Raw genomic sequence first — 23,151 nt, 5'->3', positions numbered from 1 at the left:
TCAAAATCTCTGATGTCAGATGCCAGGAGGCTGGGCCTTTGGGCAGAGTCATATCTATGCTCCTTGACAGCAGAGCACATTTCTGGGATGTCCAACGTGCAGGTGGACTGGCTCAGCCAGATAGTCATTGACCATGCAGAATGGCGCCTGCTCCTGTCCCTCTTTCAGGCATTGATGGACCATTTCGGCATCCCGAAGGTGGACTTATTTGCCACCCTAGAGAATACACAGGTCCCAAGATTTTTCTCTTGGTTTCCAGCTCAAGGAACAGAGGCAATCAATGCTCTCCACAGCCTGTGGCCACCAGAGTTTTTATACATCTTTCTGCCTCTTCCCCTCCTTCCAAAAGTGGTTCAAAAGATTCTGGAGGAAAGAGTGGAGATCCTTCTCCTGGTGCCACATGGGCTCAGGAGGTTTTGGTTCGCCGATCTCAAAACATTTTCAGTGGGCCCACCCTGGAGGATCCTCAGAGCATGGACTCACTCAGCCAGGGGCGTTGGTCCATCCGGACCCTCATTGGTTCCAACTGACCACCTGCAGTTGAGTGGTGTGCTCTGAGGAGGGAAAAACTTGTCCTCCAAGGTCATTAAAACTATTCAGGCTTCCTGACAACTGTCAATGGAATGTATCTACTCTGCCACCTGGAGGATCTTTTGTGCTTGATGCAGACAGTTGGCTATTTCTCCCCTCACGGCCTCATTAGCCCAGATCCTGGACTTCCTTCAGGATGGGCTGGATAGTGGACTATCGACCAACACCATTAGGAGACAGATGGTGGCCCTTTCATTGGTGTTGACTTGTGCTTCACTTGAGTCTCTTTCTCAAAATCCCACCATTAAGAGGTTCCTAAAAGGAGCACCAAATTTATGTCCTCCTGGTATCCAACCTGGAACCTGTCCATCATATTGAATTCCCTTACATCTCCTTATGAGCCCTTACGATCAACCAGTCTCTGCTTTCTGTCATGTAAAGTGGTTTTGGTCGCAATTACGTCTGCAAAGCGGATTTCGGAGATTGCTGTCCTGTTGGTCCGGAGCGACCTGTGTTTTTTGCGCTGACTGGGTGGTACTACTTTTGGACTCGTCCTTTATCCCAAAGGTCAACACATCGTTCCATCGGATGCTGGAACTCATACAACCTAATTTCTGTCCTCACCCAGTTCATCCCTTGGAAAAACGTTGGCATACTCTAGATGTATGTGTCAGCGTTCCAGAAAAAAACCCTTCCCAAGTAAAACTCCAAAGCACACATCTCTCAAAATTCTTTTACTAGGATAGGTAAACTGACACATCTGGGAAAATCTGAATCTGAGAGATCCAGGTTTTCCCTCAATAAATCAAAAAACTCCAAAACCACCCCTGACTCCTCTGCCCATCACATGCTCCAATCGCCAACCGTCCCATCTCGAGACATCACTTTGACCACTCCTTCTCCAGATGCAGGATCGGCCTGACCTTGACCGACAGGAAGAATGTTATTATGTCTAATGGCCAACCCTCTACTAAATCCCACCTCCTACTTTCTCACACATGAGAAAGTGGCAGCACGGAAGCTTCCAACCTAGTATGGCTTCCAAAGCTGACAGGCGTCATCCTCTGCAGAAGAAAACACACCCTGAAAAATAAGACAGACAAAATACAAAAGATAGGGTTAACAGCCTGTACATACCCTCTTAACCACCTCTCCCCCCTGCAGGAAGACCCTTAGGTTTCTCAGGGAATTTATCATGAAATTGCTTTACTAGAGTATCAACATTCACATCCCAACTTTTCACCCATGTAGCTTCATACAATGGGTACCCTTTCCAGTATACCAAATATTGTAAACGACCTCTGTGTAGTCTAGAGTCAAGGATCTTCTTAACTTCATAATGAGTCTCCCCTTGGACTATCAAAGGAGGGGGGGAGCAGCTGGTAAGGGCCCTAAGTTAGATCCTCTTGCTGGTTTCAATAAGCTACTGTGAAACACTGGGTGCACTTTCCCCAATATTCAAGGGAGGCTAAGTTGGACAGTCACTGGATTAATCACCTTCACTTTAGGAAAGGGACCAATGAATTTGGGTCCAAACTTCTTGCTCTGTAATCTCAACCTTAGGTATATTTGGTTGACAAATACACCTTATTGCCTATTTGGAAAGGTGGTTGGAGAGACCGGCGTTTGTCGGCCTGGGCCTTATATTTCTCCTCCAACTCAGCCAAAGCTTTCTTAGTGTTCTCCCAACCCCCTTTTAATGAGTTCATCCATTCTGTCAGGGACATGGAAGTGGGTGGCTCTCTATGCAGCTCAGGCATCAGTACAAAATCCATGTCCGTAGTTATCTGAAAAGGAATCAACCCAGTGCTACTGTGTACTGCATTATTATAACCCACTTCTATGAACAGTAACAACTCCACCCAGTTTTTTTGTTGATAATTCACATAACATCTAATGTATTGTTCCACCATGGCGTTCAATTTTTCAGTGGCTCCATTAGTCGACCAGTGGAAAGCTGAGCTAAGCCCCTGGGATGACCCAATGGACTGCAGGAACTCCTTCCAGAACTTAGCAGTAAACTGGACCCCGCGATCTGATACTATTCTCCATGGAACTCCATGTAGTCTGTAGATATGCTTCACAAACAGTTTTGCCAGCTTATTGGCCAAGGGTAGCCCGTTGCAGGCAGTGAAATGTGCTTGCTTGGAAAATGACAGTCCAAATCACCCAGTTCCCTCCACTGTCAGGGAGCTCGACTATGAAGCCCATTGCAATCTCCACCCAGGGCTTCGTGGGTTCAGCCACAATCTGGAGAAGCCCCGGGGGCTTCCCTGGTCTGGACTTCATGGTGGTGCAAGTGGCGCAGCTTTTAACATAGTTCTCTACATCGGCTTTCATCCTTGGCCACCAGAATTGTCTTCTAGCCAAATGGAGGGTTTTTAAAAACCCAAAGCGGCCCCCTAGTCAAGAACCATGACTCTGCTGTAGCATTCTCATACTGCTTAGCACATAAATTTTACTCCCCTTCCAAGCCAATCTCTCTCTTAGGGTCAGGTCCATTAGGTTCTCCTTGAACCAGGCATTAGCTGAGAGCGCCAATTTTAGCTCTGCTGTCAACTTGTCTTCGGGGAGATCGGAACCATGGTGCGGTTGTGCTGGAGTGCGAGCTTGGGCCACTGGTTGGGTTTCAGACATTATGGCGTGAACTATCTCTTCCCGTCGGCTGTCAAACTGGGGCTTTCTCAATAAGGCATCAGCTAATAGGTTTTTCTCCCCTGGGATATATTTCAGGTTGAAGTTAAAATGTTTGAAATATTGAGCCCATCGAACTTGCTTGGGGGAAAGTTTCCGAGGGGTGTTCAGGGCCTTGAGGTTTTTTTGGTCCGTCCACACTTTGAAAGGTTCCTTAACTCCCTCTAGGAAGTGTCTCCAGGATAGGAGAGCCCACTGCACCGTAAAAGCCTCCTTCTCCCATACCGCCCATCTGCGCTCTGTGTCCGTTAATTTTTTCGTTATGTAAGCACACGGCATTAGTTCATTTTGGGCATTCCTTTGCATTAGAACAGCCGCCGCCACATCACTAGCATCAGCCTGGACCACAAATGGTTTATTTGGGTCCGGGTGCTGGAGGATCAGTTCCATTGCAAATAGGCACTTTAGTTGTTCAAAGGATTTTTGGCAGTCCATTTTCCAAGCTAGGGGTTGGCTAGGTTTTGGCTGGGTGGGAGACGGACCGGTTTTTAGTAATTCTGTCAAGGGGAAAGCAAGGAAGGGATGAATTGCCTGTAAAAATTTGCAAACCCCAGGAAACTTTGAAGCTGCATACGTGTTCGTGGCGGTTGTCAGTCTAGCACCACCTTCACCTTCCCTGGGTCCATTTTGATTCCTTGATTCGACACCCTGTAGCCCAGGTAGTCCAAGAACTCCTTATGGAACTCACATTTTGACAGCTTTGCATAAAGTTTGGCTGCTAGGAGTTTTCTCAGCACTTGGCTGACTAACTTGATATGCTCTTCCATATTTTCGCTGAATATAAGAATATTGGCCAAGTAGACAAGAACCCCCTTATAAAAGTGGTCATGCAGAATTTCATTGATCAGTTGCATGAAGACTGCTGGGGCCCCTTGAAGTCCAAACAGCATGACTCAGAATTGGAAATTGCCCAAGGGGCAGTTAAAAGCAGTTTTCCATTCATCTCCTTCCCTTATGCAGACCCGGTAGTAGGCTTCTCTTAGATCTAGCTTGGTGAAAATCTTGCCTTTTGACAGTGGTTCAGCAAATCTTTCATTAGTGGTAGAGGGTAGGTGTTTTGTATACAAACTGCATTGATATTACAAAAATCAAAACATAATCTCAGCCCCCATCTTTCTTTTCTTTAAACAATATGGGGGCGGCCACCTTGGATTTTGCAGGCTCGATGAACCCTCTGGCTAGGTTGATGTTGAGCTCAGTCATTTCAGCAAGCGTCATGGAGTACATCCTGGGTTTTGGTAACTTGGCTCCCAGTTCTAATTCGATGGCACAATCTGTGGGCTGATGATGGGGGAGGATGTTACAATCCTCCTCGCTAAACACTTTGGCCAAGTCTATATAGGCCTTAGGAATCTGGGGTTCACCTGGAGGTCTGTCTGACCCAGCGGCTGCTCTTCTGGCAGCTGACCTTCATGGGTTGGCCGTTCTTTGGGAGGAGGGACAGGGGGCAGGGAGCCAATATTTATTATGATTTTCCAGTATCCATCTTCCCTTAATGGTGGGGGCCCATTTGTCCAGCCAAGCCAGGCCTAGTATGATAGATTCTGACATCTTTGGGGTTACTATAAATTGTATAAGTTCATGATGTTTTCCAATTGCTAAACTAATCAGTTCTGTAATCTGGGTGGCTGGGACCCCCCCCCCAATTAATGTCCATCCACCTGGTGAAATTTAATTGGGCGCTTCAAGGCTCTTGTTTTGATCCCCAATTGTTTAACAGTTGGAATTCCAATTAGACATCTGGTACAGCCTGTATCTATTATTGTTGGTAGTTCTCCTTGCTCCCATGTCTCTGGCACCACTAGTCTCACTTTAATAGAAAAGTGGGGATGGGTACACTCATCATTGGGTCATCTTTCCTGCTATCCTCATCAGGAGGGGCTTCTTCAGCCGGAGGTTCCTCGCTCTCTCCAGTGGGGAGGGGAACCTCTACGGCTTGTCTGGCAAATCGACTGGTGTCTGGGGCCTTGCTTGGAGCCCTTTTTCCTCGTGCAGTCATGGCTGGGCGTTATTGTGGAACTGGAGCAGGGGCCAGGCACTCAGAAGCTCAATGTCCCAATTGTCCACACCGATAGCATTTAATCAATCCTGCTGGTTCAGGGGCGGAAACTTCTGCAGGCCTTGAAAGGGGCTGTCTGGCTAACACTCTCTGAGGGGGCTTTTTGGCTGGTGTTTTGCGGTGCAAATGAATTTCTCTGTCCAAAGCTATGGACATGGTGTACCAATTATGCAGTTGCTCAGGCACCCCCGGATTCCAGAGGCTGTTCTGACTTCTTAATTAATGGCCTCTTTAAAATAGTGTAGGAGTATGCTGTCTGGCCAATGCCCCAGGTTCCTTGCAACCCGTTTAAAGTCCCACACAAAGTCTTTTATGGGTCGATTACCTTGCTTCATCACCTTAATGGTGACTTCACTGTCATTAATACAGTCTGGGTCTTCAAATCTGGGCCAGAGCAGTGCAACAAACCCATCAGTGTCATTCAATTCTGCAACGCCTTTATTGTGCAGCTGGGCTATCCATTCAGAAGCCTCTCCTTCATTCATCCCATCAGAAATCGCTGATATCAAGTCCCGCTCTAATTTGTATCAATCTCCATACTGATCTATATGAACCCAGACCCTGCTGAGGTAGTAAGCCAGCTTGGCAGGCATGCCATCAAACGTTGCTCTGAAGTGGGGTGGAGTTGGTTGCACAAAGGGAATGGGCTTGGCGGCAGGCAGTTGAGGTGGAACCTGTGGCAGAGCTGCCGCAGGTTGCTGGGAGACCCCCTACTGAGGGAGAGGGGCCGGTGACAGAACTCCTCACTGGGCTGGAGAGGGGGGTGGAACTCCAGCCAGCTGCTGGATTAGCCCCCCCCCCCCCGTGTTGCTGGGATCGTTGGGCCATACTGAAGCTCTGGAAAATTGGAGCAGATGATGCTGGATGCCACTGGCACTGGACCCACCCCCTGGCCAGGGTAGAATCCCCAGCCTGGGAGGATGGATTCAGCAGGAGGTAGCACAAAGGCAGGCAGGTGAAGGGGCTCTGCAGGGGGGTGTTACATTCCCTATGCCAGCTGCGTTTGATGTCTCCCACTGCATAATATCCCTGCTGTGTAGGAAGCTCTGCCCGATCCTGGAGGGGGGAAGGTGAACGTAGGCTGTGCTAAGCTTCATCTCACTTTAGGAGGTTGGGAGGGAGGTGCATAGCTTCCCACTTCCATCTGTTCAAAACACTCAGGGAGCCCAGTCAAGGATTGGTTTCGTGATGGAGGCAACAGGCTCCAATCCCAGGAATCTCCAGATCCCACAGCTGTCCTCGTTCTCCACTCTGGCTCAGGGGGTGACTTTGCTGGGCTGGGAGTGGCATGATACCCCAGCAGTCTCTCCTCTGGTCCCCTTTCGGGAGTTGGATCAGACTGGCAACTTTTCCAGGATTCCGACTTCTTGGGCCGAGCACCTAGCCTTCAGGCCTCCTCTACAGCCTCAATGGCACGCACCACTTCTTCAGAAGGAGAAAACCGAGTGTCAATAAATCCTTGAGTATCCATCCCCACTGCCCACTCTGTAATTTCTTCTTTCTCCTCCATCTTCACTGAGTCTTTGCACCATTCAAGGTTTTGCTGGGGCTCAGCACCCCTGACGGCCCCCTTTTGGGGTGCTGCTGTGCTTTAAAGCAGATTCGGATTAATGTCAGTGTTCCAGAAAAAAAAACCCTCGCCAAGTAAAACTCCAAAGCACTCATCTTTCAAAGTTCTTTTACTAGGATCGATAAACTGGCACATCTGGAAAAATCTGAATCTGAGAGATCTGGGTTTTCCCTCAATAAACCAAAAAAACCCCAAAACCACCCCTGATTCCTCTGCCGATCACATGCTCCAATCACCAACCGTCCCATCTTGAGACATCCCTTCGACCGCTTCTTCTCCAGGTGCAGGATCGACCTGACCTTGACCGACAGGAAGAATGTATTATGTCTAATAGCAACCCCACTACTAAATCCCCCTTCCTACTTTCCCACACATGAGAAAGTGGCAGCACGGAAGCTTCTGGCCTAGTATGGCTTCCAAAGCTGACAGTATGAAGGGCTCTTTGTATCTATCTTAAATGCACAGCAGATCTCAGATGGACAGAATCCTTATTCATTTCCTTCCAACTGGTTTCCTTGGGTGGTCAAGTTACCTTGGTTACCATTGGCCGGTGGCTCCACCAGACCATTGCCGAAGACTATGAGTTGCACTTCTTGCTGAGGCCTCAGAAGGTGACAGCGCACTCTACCAGGAGCGTGACTATGACGGTAGCATGGGCCACACAAGCTTCCATGATGGAGAGCTGCAAGGCAGCCACTTGGACTTTCCCTTTGCCATTTATAAAACATTATAAATTGGATACATTTGCTTCAGGGGAGACAGCCTTTGGCTGCAGGGTTTTCTAAATGGTCCATGATGAATGTTCGACCTTAGACCAGACTAGGGCCTTCCCATGATTGGCAGGACAGTCAGATTTGGTATGTCTCATTCCTGGATGCTGTCTCCACTACAATGGAGAAGGGGCATTGGAGTTACCTGAGACTCACCTTCTCATTGAGTGAAGACAGCATCCAGCCTTACCCATTGTTAGTCTGGTCTCCTTTCCACATCATTCTACGATTCTGACACATCTAGTCTGTTTCTTCAGTTTCACCAAAAGCTGGAAGACCCTAGCAATGAAGGCGGAGCTTACAAAATAACAGACTCAGTCCTTCAACTGAACAGACCAGTACAACCCATTCCTGGATGCTTTCTTCACTGACAATATCAACAGTAAAAGGTAAAGGTAAAGGTTCCCCTTGCACATATGTGCTAGTCGTTCCCGACTCTAGGGGGCAGTGCTCATCTCCGTTTCAAAGCCGAAGAGCCAGTGCTGTCTGAAGACATCTCCAAGGTCATGTGGTCAGCATGACTAAATGCCAAAGCTACATGGAACACTGTTACCTTCCCACCAAAGGTGGCCCTTATTTTTCTACTTGCATTTTTACATGCTTTTGATCTGCTAGGTTGGCAGAAGCTGGGACAAGTAACGGCAGCTCACCCCATTACGCAGCACTAGGGATTCGAACCGCTGAACTGCCAACCTTTTGATTGACAAGCTTAGTGTCCTAGCCACTGAGCCACTGTGTCCCATTAGACACCTTCAAATTTTTAGGTTCTACCATATCGCAAGATCTAAAATGGACATCTAACATCAAAAATGTCATTAAAAAAAAAGCACAGGGAGAAAGGAGGGAAGACGGGAGGCTGGGGAGGAGGGAGTGGGAAGGAGGGGTAAATCTTTGTAAAACTTTTTCAATAAAAAAAAGGCACAACAAAGAATATTCTTTTTGTGCCATCTCAGAAAGCTCAGACTGCCCAAGGAGCTGCTGATACAGTTCTACAGAAGAATTATTGAGTCTGTCATCTGCACCTCTATAACTGTCTGGTTTGTTTCTGCAACTCTCAAGATGCAGAAAGATCTTGACAGACTTGAACATTGGGCACTATCTAACAAAGTGAAATTCAACAGTGAAAAAAGTAAGGTTCTACATTTAGGCCAAAAAAACAAAATGCACAGGTACCGGATATGTGGTACCTTGCTCAATAGTAGTAACTGTGAGAGGGATATTGGAGTCCTAGTGGACAACCATTTAGATATGAGCCGGCAGTGTGCAGCAGCTGCCAAAAAAGCCAACACAGTTCTGGGCTGCATAAACAGAGGGATAGAATCAAGATCACGTGAAGTGTTAATACCACTTTATAATGGCTTAGTTAGGCCACATTTGGAATATTGCATTCAGTTTTGGTTGCCATGATGTAAAAAGGATGTTGAGATTCTAGAAAGAGTGCAGAGAAGAGCAACAAAGATGATTAGGGGACTGGAGGGTAAAACATATGAAGAACGGTTGCAGGAACTCGGTATGCCTAGTTTAATGAAAAGAAGGACTAGGGGAGACATGATAGCAGTGTTCCAATATCTTAGGGGTTGCCACAGAGAAGAGGGAGTCAAACTATTCTCCAATGCACCTGAGGGTAGAACAAGAAGCAATGGGTGGAAACTAATCAAGAAGAGAAGCAACCTAGAACTAAGGAGAAATTTCCTGACAGTTAGAACAATTAATCAGTGGAACAACTTGCCTGCAGAAGTTGTAAATGCTCCAACACTGAAAATTTTTAAGAAAATGCTGGATAGCCATTTGTCTGAAATGGTGTAGGGTTTCCTGCAGGGGGTTGGACTAGAAGACCTCCAAGGTCCCTTCCAACTCTGATATTATTATTATTATATTCTGTCCCCCCCACCTCACCTAAAAAAACACAAGCGCCGAAGGATATCTGCCAGCAATTTATTTACAAGTTAGCCTGGTTTCCTTTGGCAGAGGAAAGTTCTGGGAGCTGATCTCCAAGTGCATGCCAAGTTTCTTATCAAGAGTCAGCGTGTTTACAGTCCGTTGCCAGAGCAACCAGGAGTCTAAAGAATGGTCAAAAGTTACTCACGAAAATCCAAGCCTTAAATCCAAAAACTGTCTGAAGCTCACACGATGCAGTTCACTCTTAGTAGCCTTTGTCCGTTGCAAGGGCCCGATGGCAATCCCACCCGCTTTTATCCCCTGTGGGTTGTGGCTCAGTGACCCAGCACTCTCTGGGCCTGCCAAACCTCTTCCTCTGCTGCGCACGCCTCTCTTTCCGAGGCAGCCTAGGGTCAATCCAGGATTGATCCTCCTCTTCCTCTATCTGTGGGAGCTCTGACACGCCTTCTTCCTGGCCTTCTGCCGGCACTCGAGGCGTTGCCAGGAAGGAGGGACCTGGAGAGGGAGGCCTTGTCGGCTCCTGTCCCTTACTCTCCGAGTCATCCTCCTCCATGAGAACAGGCTCGGGAGCTGGAGTCACAACAACAGACACAGACTTCAGAGGATAATTAGAACTGCAGAAAAAACAATTGCTACCAACCTGCCTTCCATTGAGGACCTGTATACTGCACGAATCAAGAAGAGGGCCATGAAAATATTTAAAATCCCTCACATCCTGGACATAAACTGTTTCAACTCCTACCCTCAAAATGACGCTACAGAGCACTGCACACCAGAACAACTAGACACAAGAACAGTTTCTTCCTGAACGTCATTACTCTGCTAAACAATAATTCCCTCAACACAGTCAAACTATTGACTAAATCTGCACTACTATTAACCTTCTCATCATTCCCATTACCCATCTCCTTCCACTTATGGCTGTATGACTGTAACTCTGTTGCTTGTATTCTTACAATTTATATTGATATTGATCGTTTCCTGGTTGCTTATTTATTTCCTATGACTGTCATTAAGTGTTGTACCTTAGCATTCTTGATGAACATATCTTTTCTTTTATGTACACTGAGAGCATATGCACCAAGACAAATTCTTTGTGTATTCAATCACACTTGGCCAAGTAAAATCCTATTCTATTCTATTCTATTCTATTCTATTCTATTCTATTCTATTCTATTCTATTCTATTCAACAAGAAGGTGCGTCTCAGATAAGTCCAATGCCCCTTTTGGAATTTATTTTGCAAATGGAAAATTACTTGTGGCTTTCATTTCTCAATCACTTTTAAGGACTATTAATCTTTATTAAACTAAGAGAGGCTTTCTTTAGCCACAGCCTGTTATTCCTTTTTGAGGATCTATTCTATGCCATTTTGAGGATTTATTTATTGTTAAACAACAAGGAAGAAAGCTGCTAAAGACAAGTTAAAATAAGGAAGTGTGGGAGTATCTTTTAAAAAAATAACTGATGGAAAAATATAATGGTAGAAAGTTCTAGTTTCCTATTTTTAAATAATTTGTAGCTTGGTCTACTTTGCTATTGATGGCTAAAACTCTCTGATTTTTATGAATCCTGATTGGCCAGCAACTCTTATTTGAAAAATCTACTCTTTGACTAAAGAGGGAGATTACATGGAAGAGAAAATTAATAGAATGTATTTGAAAACTTATTAAATAAAACTTATCAGTTCATAGGCCAGCTATATTCCAAGGATGTTAAAATAAACTACTCAAACTACTTCAGAGATGCAATTATGTGTAGAAAGTTACCAAACCACTGATGTAGTCACTGACATTGTAAAGGAATCAATTACAATTTTGGAATATAAACTTGACATCAATTTTTATTAAGAAGGTTTAAATATAAATCTCTCAACACAATTGAAAGAAGAGTTCCAAGAAAATCTGCATCTCTCAAAAGGACAAGTTTGGGACTTTTTTTTCATGGATATTAATAAGATTGAGAAAAAGAGAAGCTTATAATTATTTGATAGAGATTCAGAAAAGAAAAACAGCTGGAAGGAATTACGTAAACTTAATGAGTTAATTGGAATTAGTATGCATTTTTATTGGTCTGTTATTTGTAAGTGAAAGTTTTAATGTAAAGTGGGTTTGAAAATGCATTTTCCTTTTATATATAATATAAATCAATACTGCTTAAGTAATTTCTAAAGCTTGCAAAATATTATGAAAGTGTATTTGAAAGTATCTATGTTAAGAGGAAATTAAAGAAAATGATGAAAACTCAATTTCATTATGGGCCGCACAAGCATTGCGGTTGTCCTTGGCGGGGTAGGGTGGGGGGCATGGACGGAGTGGTCACGGCCAACTGGGTGTGGCCCAGGGACAAGGACAGCTCAATGTCACTCGCATGGGCCGGTCGGTGTTGGGGAGGGAATCCAGGAGTCTCTGGTGGGTGGGGTGGGGTGGTGGGTGGGAGGCTTGTCAAACAGGATGAGGTGAGGTGAGATGACACGGGGGGGAGGGCAGCTGGTGCCAGAAACCAGGCCAACCGGGTGCTGATCTGCAACCTGAGGCTGCCATTTGGGATGGCCCACAGCCAGCCTTAGATCTGCAGCACCGTCTCAGCATCACCTCCTGGGCACACGCATAGGTGGCGGCGAGCGCCCAAGGGCTGTCGTCCTGAGTGAAAGGGAAGTGCTCAGAATGCTGCGATGCCGGGCCCTGCGCACTTGCTGCCTCTTGTACACATACCAGGGGGCAGGGCCAAGGCAGCACTGTAGATCTAAGCCTGGCTGCAGTCTGGCATATCAGGTTGCAGATCAGTGCCCGGTTGGCCTTGGTCAGCCAGAGACGCTGTAGGTCGGTCCTTCACTGTTTCCAGGACTGCCCCGCAGGCCAGATCTAACCACCTCCAGCCCACGGGCCTTGACACCCCTGGCTTAAAGGTTTAGAAGAAAAAATTCATTCTATGAGGATAATTTGGAGGGAGTGATTTAATTTTAATTGGAATTAGTTAGATTTTATTGATCTGATCTATGTAATTGAAAGCTCTAATGCAACTTGGGTTTGTTTGTGTTTATAAAATGAATTTGGTTTTTTAAGGTATATAATTTTTGAGTAATTTTTAAAGCTTATAAAAAATTACTGAAAGTGAATTTCAAAGTATGTATGTTAAGGTGAAGATTTTAAAAAGATGTATTAAAAAGTATTGATTTTAAAAATGTTTTTAAACAAAAGTTTCGTGTTTCAAAATGGATGGAAAAATGTTTTTTCCCTTTAAGGTTAAAGAATCTGAAAGAACACAGTAAATTTTGTTAATATAAATGGTGACTGTTTATAGAGATTATTAAATGCAGAGAAATATATATTATTTCCACACCAAGGAAGAAGAAAAAGCAGAGATGGTTAAATTGATTGCTTTATTCAAAGAAGAGTATATGTTTTTTTATTTGGAAATCACTTCTGGATTTTGTGCTTGTGGTGAAAAAATTAACTTTGTTAATGATTTTACTGATTAGATAGATTTGTTGTTATAGACATAGTATATACCAGTGTTGGCTAACCTTTTTCTCTTCGTGTGACAAAAGTGTGCACAAGCGAGGGATGGGTGGAGTTCAAAAATTTTGGCAACCAGTTCTCTGCCCAGTTGCTGGATGGGCATGGCCATGGTGGGCGTGGCCTCCTTGGCCTCCTGTACCATGGCGGTGGGGGCGTTTTAGCCCCCTTGACTCTGGAGGCTTTCCTTGAGCCTCTGGGAAGGTGAAAACTGCCTCCCCACCCTCCAGAGGCCCTCTGGAGGCCGGAATCGGGCCCATTTCCAGACTTCTAGAACTTCAGGGAGGCCTGTTTTTCACCCTCCCCAGGCTCTGGAGGCTTCTCTTGAGCTTCTGGGAGGGCAAAAATGGCCTCCGGATTCCAGAGGCTCTCTGGAGGCCAGAAATCGGCCCACTTCCGGACTTCTGGAACTTCCGGGAGACCCATTTTTTGCCCTCCCCAGGCTCCAAGCGGGCCCTGCACTTACCTGGCATCCAAAATGGGCCACATGGAGACTCCTAGGAACCTCCTGGGCCCAAAAATGGGCCATGGAGGGGCATGCCACACACCCCACTTCCGTCCACGCATGCACTCAGACTCCCACCCCCCACGCATGTAAAGGCGACCCCTGTGCATGCGCACATGTCTCCTGCATGCGTCCAGCCCCCTGCGCATCTCGGAAATCAGCTGGCCAGTGGGGGGCGCACGCGCATGTTCAGTGGAGCTGAACTGGGCAACAGCTCATGTGTCTACAGAGAAGGCTCTGCATGCCAGCTGTGGCACACTCGCCATAGGTTCGCCATCATGGGTGTTTAAAATGTGTAATGTTTACCAATGTGTAAAAGTAAAAAGTTGAGGCTGTAATGTTGTACTCTGCTAAAAAGAGTCAAAAGTCAATACCTTTTTTCTTCCCCCACTTTATTTCACATTTTCTTTTCCCTTACCTTTTTTCTTCTCCTAGCTTCCCATTATATTTTTTTTAATTTCCTTTTGCACTTTAAATTTTGATAAACTAATAAAATTTGAAATTTACAATCTTGAAGTTGCTGAGGTTGAGAAACACTGTAAATGTAGACAGTGATATAATCATGTCATCTTTATGAACTCCAATGCTGCTTCATGTTGAAGAACTGAATAAGTTGGAGATTTGCCTTGACCCAGAAAGTCACAAATGCTCCTTCATTTGTGTTCTTAGCTTATCCTTTAAAGGGCAATGATACATGTCAGGAACATGGTAATAGAAAAGAAGAAAAACATGTTATGGCATGTCTGTCAATACCAGTTTTTCTAGAATAGTTCATTATGCAAAGAAATATAAGAAAGAAAAAATACAAATTATAATTTATTATTTCCCCCTGCCCAAATAACTTTCTTAGACCAAAAACTATATTGGTTTGCTGGTTTTGATTAATTACTGAATTCTTCACTGCATAGATAGATTTTAAAAACTTTGGTGACACAGTTGCTAAAGTGTAGTATTGCAGGCAAATTCTGCCCACAGGCTGGAGTTCAGTCCTGATGGGGCTCAAAGTTGAATCAGCCTTACATCCTTCCGAGGTTGGTAAAATGAGGTCTCAGATTTTTGTAGGCAATATGCAAATAATGCTAATATTCTACCCAGAGAATGCTGTAAAATGTCATGGGGTGGTATATAAGCCTAAATCTATTGCTATGCTATCTACTCCAGGAAATGTTTCCTATTTCAGTTCTATTAAGTACAGGGAGACTATTGGGGAGTAAAGCTTTCCTGAATTTAATGGTATTTGTTGGTGGTTGTGTAGGTTATTTATTTCAATTATTTATAACATTTCCAATCTTAAAAATAATTTCAGTTCCTAAATATAAACTAAATGAATAATGTGCAAGACTGGATTTAGAATTACTAATTATTCCAATCAGAAATTTGTTTATAAAATCCCCTCACCAAAAAATAGAAAATGTTTTATACAACAAGGTGCTTTATTAATTTCAGAGTTTTCTGCGGGCTTGATCATTTCTTTTGGTGTCTGTGATGTTGGGAATATACAGTGGACCATTTGGTAATGTACCTATGAGAAAGATACTTAAGTTAAGCAGAACATGTAAAATAAAAAATAATAAGAATTTTGTTTCTGAAGGACGTACTTGTTTCCTGGGCTCCCTGTTTCCATTTTATTTTCCTATGATCTTTTGCCTCCTTTTCAGTCTTTTGTACTTGACTCCAAAAGTATTGTAACTAATTTCCATTACTTCAGATAACAAATGAGCTTTGGAAGCTCAGAAGTTGGATATCCAGATATTGTATAAAATTTTCTGATTTATAAAATATTTTTGTTCTGTTAAGGCTTTCTATAGTTTCAGACTCGGAGTTAAGATGTATAGAATAAAATGTGAGATGGATATGAAAATTGCTTGCTATTCACCATTCATTTCATCCATATAAAAATTTGATTTACAGAAATTTGATTTACAGAAATTTAACTGGTTTTTCTTTGAGAATATTTTACTATATAGTATGTCCTCAGTGGTGAACAAGGGATTCAAAGCTGTATTGAAAAAGAGAAGCAAAGAAAAATATACACATTACAGGAAATGGAGTGATGTTTGTTAAATAAAATACATTATAGTATTTTTTTTCGGTATGTAAATCAGTAACCTACCAAGAAGAAAACAGATGTTCTCATAATTTTATCTTTTTTTCTTTTTTTATTCCAGATAGTACAACTGAAGTTTTTACAAATATCTATGTGACCAGTTTTGGACCAGTTTCAGATACTGATATGGTGAGTATCAGGGTTGGTTCCAAATTTTTTTACTATCGGTTCTGTGGGCATGGCTTGTCTGGTGCGTATGGCTTGGTCATGTAACTGAGTGGGCGTGGCCAACTCAAAGTCACTCATGGCAAGGTAGGGCGGCACCTTGATGTGAGTGACATTGAATTGGCCATGCCCACTCAGTCACATGACCAATGCTGCAGAGACAGGTGATTTTCTAGGTAACTTCCCCCCCTCTTGGGCTGACAAAATAAAAGCCTGCCTGCCGAGCAGCCTGAACTAGAAAACGGGGGTGAACCTTCATGTCTAGAAAAACAGCCTTTCTTTTAATCGCCTCATTAAACCACAAATTCCTCCGATCAGTGCTTCGGTCTCTGAATAATGGCTGAAGGTTCCGGGCCCCCTGCATCCCTTATATCTCTTGGAAGGTGGGAAAAACCTCACCTGGCCCAGATGTTGCCATCTATAGTTCAGGGGATGAAGACGGCCTGAGCTTTCTCCATCACCCCCTGCAACTTCCCCACAAACAGAAGATCTGGGTAATGGGGGGGGGGTCTGGGAGTTAAGGGGCCTCAGTACAGCCATTGACAAAGGCAGAAAGGGGGCTTTTCAGTCCCGGGGGGGCAGTGCCCGTTGGCTGCCCTTACACAGGCTTCTTGTTGTGTCTGCGCCCCCCAAGCCGGGCCTCCTGCCAGAAAGTGACTTGGAACCGGGCCTCCTGCCAAAAAGTGACTTGGAAAATGAGGGGGAAGGGCCATCAGGACTTACCTCAGGAGCACCAGCTTCCCTGGCTCAGCTCCAGGAGCCAGAGGCAGGCCAGGTGGAAGAGATAATGAGGCCTCCATCCCCTGACTCTTTCCCTCCCCCAGGCCACCCCTTCAGACCCAGGTGATGGCAATCAGGCTTGGTTGGACCCTAGGTTTTGTAAGCAAGAGAGGAGGGAACAACAGAAGCAGGGGTGGGCAGGCCTAGGAAGTGCTGAGTCATGGAGCCACACCCCACAGGATATAAAGGCAGCACGGGCTGCTGTGCCTCTTTGTAGCAGACAAATCAACTGATTAACTAAGAGTGGAAGTTTGTTCCTGGGTGACTAACCAGCGTCGAGGGAGATAACAGAGACAATTGGCAGACGCTTGCTATTTTGCTGCCAGAGCTGATAGTGCCGGCTAATTAAGCCGTCACTCGGACGGAAGCGAAGGAGGACAGAACACTTCTCATCAAGCAGCTGCCAGGCAGGAGGACCACCGTGGTAGGCGTGCCGGTTCAGATGAAGAGCGGGGAAGTGACTAAGGGGGAAGAGAGGGACAAAGCCCCCTTTACGTGGATGCAGGTAAAAAAGGGGTGGGATTTTTACAAACTTCCCCCCCCCGGACCAAGAAGAGATTTGCTTCCTTTCTGCCCACCCCCCCACACTTCCAAGAGCCTCCAACATTGCAGCTGCTGCTGCTCCTTGCCTCTCCTGTCCCAGGAGTGGAACCAGGCGCCGTTTCCTCCCCACCTGACGGCTGCAATCTTGGAGGGAAAGACCATGCCTCTGAGGAAATGAGGCGGTGGCAAAGCCCTGTCACCCAGGAGAGGACTGTGGAGGGACATGTCACACGTCTGTCACTCTCACCACTGCTTCATTTGCTGTTGGCTTCTTGGTGCTCTTAAAGTTGATCGTGAAGAACTGGAAGACGTTTTCTTAGCTCGCTAATGCTCCAACAATGAGTTTGATGGTGATCTAAGGAAACATCTTCCAGCTTTTCAGGATCGACTTTAAGAACGCTGAGAAGCTGACAGCAAAAGAAGCAGCAGTGGGGGCGACAGGGGCTTGTGTGTTTGTGTCCTTCCGTGGGCAGGATATGTGTATATGTCCCTCCGCGGTCCTCTCCCAGGTGACAGCCAGGGCTTCACCATCTCCTCTTTTTCTCAGAGGGGCAGTATCTGCCTCCAAGTCTTTGCGAATGGACACACACACCCTGCCCTGTCGCCTCCACAGCCGCTTCTTTTTCAAAAGACAGCAAAAGTATCAGCGACGGGTGTATGTGTGTATCCCTCTGCAAGGATTTGGAAGCATACACTGCTCTCTGAGGAAAAGAGGAGGCAGCAAAGCCCTGGCTGTCACTTGGGAGAGGACCACAGAGGGACACACACATACGTCCTACCTTGTCTCCTCCGCTGCCGCTTCTTTTTCTGTTGGCTTCTCGCTGCTCTTAAAGTCGATCGTGAAGAGCTGGAAGAAGTTTTCTTAGATTGCTGATGCTTCAACAATGAGTTTGGCGGTGATCTGAGGAAACGTCTTCCAGCTCTTCATGATCGACTTTAAGAGCACCAAGAAGCTGACAGCAAAAGTAGTGGCAGTGGGGGTGATAGGGGCATATGTATGTGTGTCCCTCCACGGTTCTCTCTTGAGTGACAGCCAGGGTTTCACTGCCACCTCTTTTCCTCAGGCATGGTGTCTGCCTCCCTTCACATGTGGTGCACATGTGCAGCAGCCCTGGGGCATCCGGACACCCTCCCACAGCACCGTCGCTGCCGCCGCCTCTCTCATATCAATGGCTCTGTCTCCCCAAAGGTCCACCTCCCCATCCACCCCACCACCCACTGGCCGGGCTGGAAGGCATGGCAGGGCCATGGGGAAGGGAGCTAGCTAGCCAAGGACCCCAACATGCTTGCCTGCCTTCCCAGTGATCCCCGTGGCCAGGCCTGATTGCCTTCCTTCCTCCCCCATACCTCTTTGTTCAGCTGCTTACTTTCCACAGCAGCTGGTCCAGAGTTGGGAAGGCAAGCTGACCCAAGTTTTTGGTGGCCCCCAGCCAGCCACCACTGCTGGAAAGTAGTTGGCCAGGAAGCCTCTGAAAAGACTTTTTTGCCAGCCACTTTCTCTGCAGGCCACCAAAAAGTACCAGCAGAAAAAGCTGCTGCTGTCGTCGCCATGTTCTTCACGCATGCACATCCCATTGGATTTACAAGGCAATGGGATGTGTGTATGTGAAGAACATGGTGGCGATGAACATGACAGCCAGGGCAAGCAAGCGTTGACTGGGGAACCAGTTCGGAGGCATGGCCAGTCAGCTATCACTAATAAATTTTCACCAACAGTTCATGCGAACTGGTGCGAACCGGTAGAAACCCACCACTGGTGAGTATGGTAACTGAAATAACCTCTGAGATATATATGATATGGAAGCAGAAAAGGTACCAGCTGCCAGCACCAGATTTAGGCATAAGCTAAACAAGCTATAGCATCCTCACATTCTGCAGGATCTCACAACATTTGGTCAGGGTGGGGGGGGACTTTTAAATTTCTATGTGGCTTCTATGTGTTTTTATGTATGTGTTTTTTGTATTTATATGTATTTTTTCAAATATTATATAGAAAATTTTGTGTAGTTATAAAATGGTCATACACATACACACACAAAGAGAGGTTTAGAAAATTTTAGGTTTTAAAAAGTTTCAGATGGATCTCAGTATGTGGACCTGATTCATGTATTAAACAAAGAAACCATGACACACAACTGGCCAAAAGACAAATGTTTGAAAGAGATATGTACAAGTGTTCTAGAATATATTATTATTATTATTATTATTATTATTATTATTATTATTATTATTATTATTATTATTATTATTATTATTATTTATTTATTTATTTATTTATTTGATTTTTATACCGCCCTTCTCCCAAAGGACTCAGGGTGGTGTACAGCCAAAATAAAAAACAGACAATACAATATACAATTAAAATACAAATTAAAAAACTTATTTTATAATTGGCCTAAAAAACTTTAAAATATATAAAACTAAAACCCCTTAAAATTAATAATAGAGAGTTTAAAATCAATAAAATTTAAGCCAGCCCCGCACGAATGAAAAGATGTGTCTTCATTTTGCGGCGGAAGGTCCGAAGGTCAGGTATTTGGCGTAAACCCGGGGGAAGCTCGTTCCAGAGTGTGGGAGCCCCCACAGAGAAGGACCTTCCCCTGGGGGTCGCCAGCCGACATTGCTTGGCGGACGGCACCCTGAGAAGTCCCTCTCTGTGAGAGTGTACGGGTCGGTGGGAGGCATGCGGTAACAGCAGGCGGTCCTGTAAGTACCCAGGCCCTAAGCCATGGAGCGCTTTAAAGGTAGTGACCCAAACCTTAAAGTGCACTCGAAAGGCCACAGGTAGCCAGTGCAGTCTGTGCAGGAGCGGTGTTACGCGGGAGCTACGCAAAGCTCCCTCTATCACCTGCGCAGCTGCATTCTGGACTAACTGAAGCCTCCGAGTGCACCTCAAGGGGAGCCCCATGTAGAGAGCATTACAATAATCCAAGCGAGAGGTAACGAGCGCATGAATGACTGTGCACAAGGCATCCCGATCAAGGAAGGGGCGCAACTGCCGAACCAGGCGAACCTGGTGGAAGGCCCTCCTGGAGACGGCTGTCAAATGATCTTCAAATGACAGCCGTTCATCCAGGAGGACACCTAAGTTGCGCACCCTATCCTTTGGGGCCAATAACTCGCCTCCAACAGTCAGCTGCAGCTGCAGCTGACTGAATCGGGGTGCCGGCATCCACAGCCACTCCGTCTTGGAGGGATTAAGCTTGAGCCTGTTTCTCCCCATCCAGACCCGTATGGCTTCCAAACACCAGGACAGCACTTCAACAGCTTCATTGGGGTGGCCCGGGGTGGAAAAGTACAGCTGGGTGTCATCAGCGTACAGCTGGTATTTCACCCCAAAGCCACTGATGATCTCACCCAACGGCTTCATATAGATGTTGAACAGAAGGGGCGAGAGGATCGACCCCTGCGGCACCCCACAAGTGAGGCACCTCGCCGTCGACCTCTGCCTCCCTGTCAACACCGTCTGCGACCGGTCAGAGAGATAGGAGGAGAACCACCGATACACGGTGCCTCCCACTCCCAATCCCCCCAACCGGCGCAGCAACATACCATGGTCGATGGTATCAAAAGCCGCTGAGAGGTCTAATAGGACCAGGGCAGAGGAGTAACCCCTGTCCCTGTCCCTCCAGAGATCATCCACCAATGCGACCAAAGCTGTCTCCGTGCTGTATCCGGGTCGGAAGCCGGACTGGAACGGGTCTAGATAGACGGCTTCATCCAGGTATTGGGGTAGCTGTCGCGCCACAGCACTCTCTACAACCTTCGCAATGAAGCGAAGTTTGGAGACCGGACGATAATTACCCAAAATAGATACACATGTATATCAGTGGTGGGTTGCTACCGGTTTGCACTGGTTTGGGAGAACTGGTAGTAAAAATATTTAGTAGTTCGCAGAACCGGTAGGAAAAGATGGCTGGCCACGCTCCCGAACCGGTCGCCGGTCGGTCGCCCTGGCTGCCTATTCCCTTCCCTGTGGCCCTGCCATGCTTGCCTGTCACCGATGCCTGCCGCAGCAAAAAGCCACACAGGAAAAGTTCCCGGGACTCCTCCCCGCTGCTACCACTGCTACCGCCGCAGCTGCTGCTGTCCCACTACCACCTCTGCTGCCACCGCCACTGCTCCGCCACCCCCGCCACCACCACCTCTGCCGCCACCACTCCCACCACCCCCGCCATCCCCGCTGCCGCCACCTTTGTTGCTGCCGCTGCCACCTCTGCCGCCGCTGCTGCTGCCCCCACTACCCCTACTGCCGCCACCTCTGCTGCCACCCCACTGCCTCCAGGCATCTTCAAACTTGCCTCCTTTAAGACTTGTGGACCAATCAACTCCCAGACCAACCGTCCAACCTAAACACACATCATTCTGAGCGACGCCAACAGCTACCAATCCGGACTCGGCAAAAGGAGAGCGCGAGGCGGGTAGGTAGGAGAAACGGAGCTTTCCGAACATGTCAAACGCAACTTTCCGAATCGGCCGAGCAGCCCCTGGCTTTGATTGACGGCCTTGCTCGGCTAATCATGTGAATCCTGGGAGGTGGGTCAGCCTATCCAGAGGAGGCGGAGCGTGGCCTCCCCCGACCTTGCCGAAGAGACCCGCCGCCTCCCTTGCTCTTTCTCTGCCTCGCTCACTTGCCGCTCAGCCAGAGGTTGCTTGCTATGCCAGAGCCGCCAAGATGTTGCTCTCTCACAAGCTCACCCTCGATAAAGTCGACATGAAGGGCAAGCACATTGTCATGAGCTGACGCTCGAGCAGGGGCTGCCCTTCCAAAGGGTCAGGGGGTTTCCAGGGAGGGGGGGCCCATGGGGGCTGCGCTGAGGCATCCACAATGCTGCTCCCCTTCGCTCCAAGGGGCACCGAGTGCCTTTGAGGTTGCTGCGGCCAAACCTGAAGGGCCTCCCTGTCGAGGGAGGGGGAGCAAGGGGCTCTTCGCCAAGCCACGGGTGGAAAGAACTCCAAGGCAGGGGTCTCCAACCTCGGCCAGGTTGTGGACTTCAACTCCCAGAATTCCTCTGAGAGCAAAGCTGGCGGGGGAATTCGGGGAGTTGAAGTCCACAAGTCTTAAAGGAGCCAAGTTTGCAGACCCCTGTCCTAGACTTTGAAGGAGGGAGGGAGAGAGAGGGAGAGAGAGAGAGAGAGAGAAGGAAAGAAAGAAAGAGAGAGAGAGAAAGAGAAATAAAGGGAGAGGAAAGAAAGAAAGAAAGAAAGAAAGAAAGAAAGAAAGAGAAAAAGAAAGAAAGAAAGAAAGAAAGAAAGAAAGAAAAAAAGATAGATTGATTCATGGATGGTTGATCGATAGCACAAAATAATCCAATTTGATTTGTGGCACAAAATAATGCAAAAGAGAAAGAAAATGAGAAAGAAAGGGAGAGACAAGAAAGAAAGAAAGAAAGAAAGAAAGAAAGAAAGAAAGAAAGAAAGAAAGAAAGAAAGAAAGAAAGAAAGAAAGAAAGAAAGAAAAAGAAAGATTGATTCATGGATGGTTGATTGATAGCACAAAATAATCTAATTTGATTTTTGGCACAAAATAATGCAAAAGAGAAAGAAAAAGAGAAAGAAAGGGAGAGACAAGAAAGAGAGAGAAAGAAAGAAGGAAAGAGGGAGAGAGAGAGAAAAGAAAGAAGGAAAGAAAAAGAAAAAGAAAGGGAGAGAAGAAAGAGAGAAAGAAAGTAAAAAAGAAAGAAAGGGAGAGACAAGAAAGAGATAAAGAAAGAAGAAAGAGAAAGGAAGGGAGAGGGAGAGAGAGAGAGAAAGAAGAGGAAAGAAGGACCACAAACCCTGGCACTAGACGTGGCTTCAGAAGATGCTTTGAAACAGGTCAGCAATCTAGGGCTGGAAGGGACCTTAGAGGCCATCTAATTCAACCCCCTCCTCCAGCAGGAAACCTTACATCTGTAGATTATTTTGGTGCCTCTAATGGAGAGGAAAATTGCCAGAAAGGAGAAGGATTTTACTAAGTCAAGGCTGCCATGCAGAGGAAGGCAGAGATAGTCTTTGTCTTATGACCAGAA

At 46.3% G+C, this 23,151-nt stretch overlaps 1 protein-coding gene across 1 annotated transcript in view; it reads left to right on the top strand.

Moving 5' to 3' along the window:
- Positions 1–23,151, top strand: part of LOC131203524 (gamma-aminobutyric acid receptor subunit alpha-2) — a 551,171-nt gene that overhangs the window by 238,999 nt on the left and 289,021 nt on the right. The window contains exon 4 of the mRNA XM_058193827.1: positions 15,714–15,781. Within this exon, the coding sequence (XP_058049810.1) occupies positions 15,714–15,781 (68 nt within the window). The remainder of the gene's footprint in view (positions 1–15,713; positions 15,782–23,151) is intronic.

Source organism: Ahaetulla prasina, chromosome 8 (genome assembly GCF_028640845.1).
Source record: "Ahaetulla prasina isolate Xishuangbanna chromosome 8, ASM2864084v1, whole genome shotgun sequence".
NCBI lineage: Eukaryota > Metazoa > Chordata > Lepidosauria > Squamata > Colubridae > Ahaetulla > Ahaetulla prasina.
The sequence above is the reverse complement of the archived record's forward strand: the minus strand, read 5'-3'. Positions and strand labels throughout refer to the sequence as shown.